The sequence below is a fragment of the Anticarsia gemmatalis genome, chromosome 9 (genome assembly GCF_050436995.1).
Source record: "Anticarsia gemmatalis isolate Benzon Research Colony breed Stoneville strain chromosome 9, ilAntGemm2 primary, whole genome shotgun sequence".
Lineage (NCBI taxonomy): Eukaryota > Metazoa > Arthropoda > Insecta > Lepidoptera > Erebidae > Anticarsia > Anticarsia gemmatalis.
The window spans coordinates 10,908,292-10,915,716 of NC_134753.1; the positions used below are offsets into that span (position 1 = coordinate 10,908,292).

The window sequence follows — 7,425 nt, forward strand, 5'->3', positions numbered from 1 at the left end:
CTTGCCTAATTCCCAAGTGACATGACAGTGACAAGTGACAATTGTTATGACGTTGTCTTTGGAAATTGGAATTGTATTGGCTTGGTTGAAGAATTTGGTTTTCAATCTGGACTATTGAGCATAATCTATTATAATTGTTGTGGCACAATGATTGAGGAGGATAATAAAACCTTATGGTGTGGGAATTTAGCAGAACAAGTTACAGAAGAATTGCTTTACGAACTGTTCTTACAGGTCAGTGCACTCCCACCTACTATGTTATGAATGAAATGTTTGTTATTTGCTGCTTGATTAACTTATTATTGTAATTTACAGGCGGGACCGCTAGAAAAAGTAAGAATACCAAAGGACAGAGACGGTAGACAGAAGACTTTTGCGTTCATCACATTCTGTCATGAGGTGTCGGTACCTTACGCCATGAATTTGTTCCGTGGTACTTCATTATTTCACCGTCCAATCTCGCTACAATTCAGAGGCAGAATGCCGGTACTACCGCCGCCCATTAGATGTTATGGACCAGAGACTGTAATGGATTTCTCACTACACTCAGCCATTGCTAAACAGTTCTGTGAAATGGCCGATAGTTTAAAAGAGGAAGATATGAGAAGCGTGCAAATGATCCGCCAGACTAATGATGTTCCTGATAGATTAGTCATAGCTAGTTTACAAGGGAATTGGCAGAATCGCCATCATCCATACAGACCCAAAGACAAAATGCATAGAGATGACTATAGATCAAGAGATTCTAGAGAAGTGAGAGAATCTCACAATGACAACTACAAAGGAAGTAGTAGGAATAAACATAACTCCTCTCACTGGCGGGAGAGAAGAAATAATAAAAAAGGAAGCTACCATAGATAGCATTTTAGACAACTTGTTGTTTTAAGACATTAAAACTGGTTTCAGTTTTATTTGAATGCCTTAAACAACAATATAGTTCCATATTGATATGGAAAATAGGTTGCAGCATAATATGAACTTTAGCAAATTATTTTTGAAGTGATTGCTGTTCACACAATCAAAAAGTTACCTGATTTTATAATAGATCAGTTATGTGTTTATTGACTAGCAAGTTAATGAGATACTATGTTATGTATTCAGCCATAGAAGAAGGAATGAACTAAGAGACTAGGAGTTGCCGTGTTATGCCTTTACAATACAATATAGTAAATTAATTATCAATTTTGCATATAATCATCCCTTACTTACCATGACTTATATTAAAATACACTTGACTGTATAAAGTAAAATGCAATAGTTTAGAAATCATGCTTTAGGAACTAAATAGAAAATGTTTATATAGAGTTGCTCTTTCTCCTTACTAGTAATGAGATATAAAATTTTGATTTAGTTAGGTGAGCAGCATGGCTCGACTTATGTTTAAATAGATTTTAGTTATTACTACTTTTACTTCATATTTTCTGTATTATTCATCTTTAAAAATTTAAACTTTCCAACAAAAAGCATCAAACATGTTGGTTTAGCTATTCTCCATGTTTTGAACAAGGATACCTAATGAACAAAAAATATTTTTTTGTAAGTTTAGATTTATAAATTAGAAACATTTATAGATTTTGAGAAATATAGATAAAAAATACAGTTGGTGTTAAGACTATATTCAACTATATTGGGCAATATATGGACTAGTTTTTATTGTGCCTATCCTAGCATCAATTCCACATAAATAATAGTTGATATCATAAGGTTTTGTATTTTTAAAGAATATTTCATATTCACTCTCTTAAATTTTATGTAAATAAAAACGCAGTAATGATAATTCCCAGTTTGTTTATTTATTTATAGTTTTTTTTGTCTGATCAACAACAATTGCTACCATGTCTTCACGTAGAGGTCCTATTGGCTGTAGCTCATTAAATGTTAATGATGTCGCCTTGCAAAAGTTTGCAAATTTTTGATAACCAATAATCTGCAAAATACGAAAGATTGATTAGACAAGGGTTTAGGCATGGAGATATTAGCAGAAAATATCTTCTGCTATACCTATCCCATAATATCATTAACTCATTCGTGGTACGTTTACGAAAAAAGTAATTGAATACGGAAAATTAATTATTAAGAATTTTCGAAATCACCATAACACACGATCTTGTAGTGTGACTCTACTAAACAAATAACGAAAATAAATCTTATTTGTTCTATTTCAGAATCGAACCCACGATTTCCAAACTGGCAGTGGGGTTTCGAACACTTAACCTACTGCGTTCCGTAAAAGTAAATCAATACTTTTCCCCTTTGAAAGTTGACGATCAATTTAAATGCACTTACTTTTAATACTTACGAGTTCCTTTTTATATTTATACACTACGTAGCCAGCAATGTCATAGATGAAGGCAATCGACACAATGTATAAAATAACTGTGATTATCTTCTCTTCTATACAAAATATGTCTGTTTTGAACACCCAGTATATTATGCATGTGCCAAGAATGCCGCGCAACGATAAAAATAGTATTAGGTAAAGAACTTCTATGAAGAGGAAAATGTATGTGTCTCCGTAGCCTTGCTTTTTGAGAAACCTGAAAAGATATCTAAGTTATATTAGTCCTAAGCCTAGCCGTGGGATAGTGAGCCCTAATGACGAAAGGTATTTGGGGTGCAAAACGCTGAACACAATTGGAGGAGCTCTTTTCCTAAAATTGCTTTGTAATTTCGCAACTATGCTATGTACTTAGCTGCCGTTAACAAGGCTTCCATTAACTACCAGATTGACCACTAGGATTTCAATGAGATAAATTATTTATTTAAGCCTAGTTAAGTTTGACGAATTGTAAGTAGGTAGGTATGCAAAAAGCCAACAACATGCACTCTTACAAACAGCAGGTTGTAATTCAAGCAATCATCGTAAAACTTTGGTATAAATTTATTACTCGAATGTTTTTCAGTATCGAAGGCTGCTATCATCAAACATTTGTTTTCGTCAACAAAACATTATTTACAAAACACTTTTATATTGACGAAGGACGGTTTCACGAACAGTATAATAAGTTCGCAATAGAAGGGCACTACCTACCACGTAGACACCCAAGTTCAAGGCCGATGACTAGATAGATAAACAAACGAATAGGTGTTAATCGAAACTTGGAAAATTGTTTAGCGATGTTTTATAGAGAACAGAAACACTCGGTGTTTTTCCTGCTTTCGCCGAAGAGGTGGACTGATTTTAATCATAGGTTTGTCCTAATGTAGGTACATTTATACCTATCTACAGGAAAATTTTCCGAATTCTATACTAAACGCAGAAAAAACATAGCTTCTTTTAAAGAAAACTGCAAAAACGGCTGAAACAGAATCCAAACCTAAAAACTCGTTATCAACAATTAAGTACACGGTCTGCAGAGAAAAGCTTTCAGTGAAATACATAAGTGAAGGACTTTTAATTATACCTTGGTATCCTCATGATATTATTCACATTATTTAGTCAGCCGTAAATTAATATTTAACAGGTGCGTAGATGCTGGTGTGTTTCCGGACTTAATGAAACACAGTAAAGTAGTACCACTCTTTAAGAAGGGATCTAAGAGTGAGCCCAGCAATTTCAGGCCCATTTCCATCTTGCCTGCGGTTAGCAAAATCTTCGAAAAGGTCATCTTAGAGCAGCTCGAAAGTCACTTTAACTCGAATCAGCTATTTCATGGTAAACAGTATGGTTTCACAAAGGGTAGGTCAACAATCGATGCAGGTATTTCGCTCGTCAAGCATATCTATGATGCTTGGGAGACATCCCAGGACGCCATTGGGGTGTTCTGCGATCTCTCCAAAGCATTTGACTGTGTCCAACATAATACGCTCCTTAGGAAACTAAACCACTATGGAATTAGGGATACAGCGCTCGATTTACTTGCGTCATATTTGAGTAATAGGATTCAACGAGTAGATATCAATGGTGTAAGGTCTTCAGGTTCAGCTGTTTCTCTCGGCGTGCCTCAGGGTTCGATACTCGGTCCGTTTCTTTTTCTCGTATATATAAACGATCTCCCCTTTCAGGTGCAGGACTTATGTGATATTATATTATTTGCAGATGACACTTCACTCATTTTTAAAGTAGATCGTTCGAAGTCTTGTTTTATTGATATCAATAGTATTCTTGAACAGGTCCACAACTGGTTCACTTGTAATAATCTGTTATTAAATTCTAACAAAACTAAGTGCATTAGGTTCACTATGCCCAACGCGAGGAATTCAGGTACTAACATAGTCGTAAATGGGCAAACTATCGATTTGGTAGATTCGGCAACGTTTTTAGGTATCAGTCTGGATAGCAAGCTCCAATGGGGCACTCAGATAGCGCATCTCTCGGGGAGACTCAGCTCCGCCGCGTACGCAATCAGAAAAGTAAGACAGTTTGCTGGTGTGGATGCGGCAAGACTGGTTTACTTTAGTTATTTTCACAGCGTCATGTCTTACGGTATATTACTGTGGGGTAAGGCTGCTGATATAGATGTTATTTTTGTCCTTCAAAAAAGAGCTATCCGTGCAATTTATAGTTTAGGAGCGCGAGACTCCTTGAGAGAGCTTTTTGGGCAGATAGGGATACTGACGGTGTCATCACAGTATGTGCTTGCAAACTTGTTGTATATAAAACAAAATTTAGGGACTTTCGCAACAAATAGCGATAGACACAATTATAACACTAGAAACAGACACAAATTAGTAGGTCCCCATCATCGTTTACACAAGGTGCACAATTCGTTTGTAGGTCTCGGCATTCGTTTCTTCAACAAGCTTCCCAAGCACATCATGGATTTACCCCTGCCAAAATTCAAAGTTGCTGTTAAGGAACATCTCGTTAGGAAAGCTTATTACAGAATTGATGAGTATCTAAACGACAATAGCTCTTGGGATTAGTCGCTCGCTTGATTAGGATTCTTTGAAATTAGGGAACTTTGCTATAAATTGTATAAACTCAGTAGCAGTAGGTCTAATATTGTAAAATATGGGCAATTAATGATGCAAATAGGTGATGTTACGTACAATTTGATGTTATTCATAAAACTGTCACTTTTTTTCTTTTATAATGTTCACAACCAGTGTGCTCACTTGCTGCCCATATTCTTATTATCACATGCTAGTAGGTGCTCCCAACATACGGTATGATCAGAGACTAATAATTTAACTTAATTGACGTTTAGTCTATATCGCTGATTGTTGGCAGCTCCTCGCATGATCAATTATTGTATCAACCACATTGTAAAACTTTTGGCGATTGAAAAGAGTGGCCGTGAGTTTCTCGCTAGCTCTTCTCATAAGGCTCTACCCCCTTTCCGAGCTAGTGGTAGATTCAGTAATTGTAACGACTATCATAAGTGTCAATATTTGACCTAAATGAATAAATGATTTGATTTTGATTTTGATAGTAATAATAGGTAGTAAGTTTATGGGCCGTTGCCCGAAGGATATCATTACATAGGTCTGTACAAGTTGAATTCCTAATAGGAAAGCAAACTATCGTTACTCATGACCGGACGTGGAAACAAAACCAATGGTTGAAACACCATAAATATTAAACAAACGAAAGAATGAACCTAATCGTTATTTAATTCGAACTTGAATTCTTATCGTAGATGGTAATTTGATATTGTTTAGGAAACGGAAAACTTCCATAACTGAAATTTTCAGTAGTAGCGTAAGGTAGGTAGGCAGGTAGACGGTTAACCGCAAGGCTGCATTAATTTCTTGAAATGTGGTTGAAAGGAACGAAACTACGTTAGACTCAAGATTGTCATTCATCGTTTACCCAATGACTTACGCCTATTAGAGGGTACAGAGAATCCTATGTTAAGAAATACCTAATTGATTCAATTTTTTTACTACTTCTAACTACTAGGAACTGCTGTTGCGGGGACTTTAACAAACAATGGACACAAAGTACAACCAGCCTCGAAACACCTATTTGTGTATACCTACCACTTATAGGTGTTTGTTCTGTGTGGGAATCGAATCTACGACCTCCCGACTCTCCGCAATGGTAGTGGCTTGGCAACCATGCCACCTTTAACCACGGGTCTCTACTCCTTCTAGTCTGATTTAATAATAAAGGTGCAATCATTAATCTTTAACAGATCTGTGTAAAATATCAAGTACCAAAATACCTACCACCTCATTTGCAGTAGCGGATTAGTGATTTCCATGAGAACTAGCGTGCAAGCGAACGTGCAACCCGTGTAATCCATCTGCATGTATATCGTTATAGCAGCGAGCGCGCTGAAGTGATGGAACAGCATCAGGATCGCGTCGGTCCAGTAGACCACGCACCACAGCAGGTCGAACGCGAAGTAACCCCATGACCATAGCATTAACGCGTACTGAGAAGGCATCACTTTACCTGAAAGACATTGTCTTTAGAAGCCACCTGTAACAGTTAGCCTACCTACAGTACCTACCTACTATGTTTCAGGAATCCGAAGTGTCGTTAAAATTCGATGTTCGATAAATGTCATATGTTTCTAAATCGATATATAGGTTCGTACTTTCGCGAATTATGATAGGTCTAGAAGATTTAAATTTCATTCAAACGCAGCTTGGAAATGAATGAAATAATTGTAAGAATCAATCGAAATTTTGTGAGAAGTTTCGTTTTCATTACACTTAGTAGCCATAGAAGGCAATCTGCTTATTGATTTTAAAATCTTTGCTTTAGGTATAACTGAAAATTATAGTAGGTATAGGAGAGGTTTGTCCACAAGAATTTTTTTTTTGTTTATTCATCAGTAATTACAAACCAACTTAGGCGTAGGCGAGACATAATGACGAAGGCGTGGACGTCATACATTTTTATACTGAGCTTTTTAAGCTTGGGCTTCAAACAAAAATATGATAGGTAGGTACATGTAAATGAATTTATGCCGACTACTGGACAACCTATTGAAAAACTTTAGGAAAGCGTTTTCCTTGCTGCAGGACTGTAAAATACCAAAACCCTATTTTAACTTTTGTTCGTGCTGGCAAAGCAAAGTACTGACTGGTTAACTGATCCGCATTGTTCAGGGTCCGTACGCCACATTGGTAGAATCCAACGATGGCAGCAACGGTTCCGTGGAGTAGGGTAACCACTCTTGAGCACCATTCTGGACTCTTTTCGGGCGAGTTTATAACCGTGTATATGTACAGGTTGGACCACAACAAAAACGAAGTTAACTTTATCAGCCACGGATTCGATAATTCGAAATACTCCATTCAGATCTGCATTGTTGTTTTACACTGTATTTTATCTAGTTTTGGTTAGTTTGAATATTGTTTTATTACATTTTCTGATCAAGTGTGTATTTTGTGTTGATATGTTTGCTATGAAGTTGTCAGTGTCTCATTGTAGTTTGTCTATGATTACATAGTGAGATTTTGGAGTTTTAATTGTGATTCAAAAAGGTAGACACTCCTTTGTGTCACTGTAGAGTTAGGCGTTTATCC

At 36.5% G+C, this 7,425-nt stretch overlaps 2 protein-coding genes across 3 annotated transcripts; one reads left to right on the top strand and one right to left on the bottom strand.

The window, feature by feature from the left end:
* Positions 1-33: 33 nt before the first annotated feature.
* On the top strand, positions 34-1,777 carry LOC142975539 (uncharacterized). Its single transcript, XM_076118454.1, has 2 exons — positions 34-234; positions 316-1,777. Exons 1-2 carry the CDS (start codon positions 148-150, stop codon positions 859-861), a joined length of 633 nt encoding a protein of 210 aa, XP_075974569.1. The 5' UTR covers positions 34-147; the 3' UTR covers positions 862-1,777.
* Positions 1,778-7,313, bottom strand: LOC142975538 (TLC domain-containing protein 5-like). Of its 2 annotated transcripts, none has more exons than XM_076118452.1 (4): positions 6,981-7,313; positions 6,115-6,343; positions 2,300-2,537; positions 1,778-1,927 (listed from the first exon to the last, which is right to left on the bottom strand). In XM_076118452.1, the coding sequence occupies exons 1-4, from the start codon at positions 7,192-7,194 to the stop codon at positions 1,790-1,792; spliced, it is 819 nt and encodes a 272-aa protein (XP_075974567.1). In that variant the 5' UTR covers positions 7,195-7,313; the 3' UTR covers positions 1,778-1,789. The 2 variants fall into 2 exon arrangements, with proteins under 2 accessions (XP_075974567.1, XP_075974568.1); XM_076118453.1 differs by having other exon boundaries at positions 2,287-2,537.
* Positions 7,314-7,425: the final 112 nt, after the last annotated feature.

Coding starts and splice junctions, on each gene's coding strand:
- LOC142975539 (XM_076118454.1), top strand. CDS start 148: ATGATTGAGGAGGATAATAAAACCTTATGGTGTGGGAATTTAGCAGAA. Junction 235..315: donor TTTACGAACTGTTCTTACAG/GTCAGTGCACTC, acceptor TGTAATTTACAG/GCGGGACCGCTAGAAAAAGT.
- LOC142975538 (XM_076118452.1), bottom strand. CDS start 7,194: ATGGAGTATTTCGAATTATCGAATCCGTGGCTGATAAAGTTAACTTCG. Junction 6,344..6,980: donor CAATGCGGATCAGTTAACCA/GTCAGTACTTTG, acceptor AATGTCTTTCAG/GTAAAGTGATGCCTTCTCAG. Junction 1,928..2,299: donor ATAAATATAAAAAGGAACTC/GTAAGTATTAAA, acceptor CGTATTTTGCAG/ATTATTGGTTATCAAAAATT.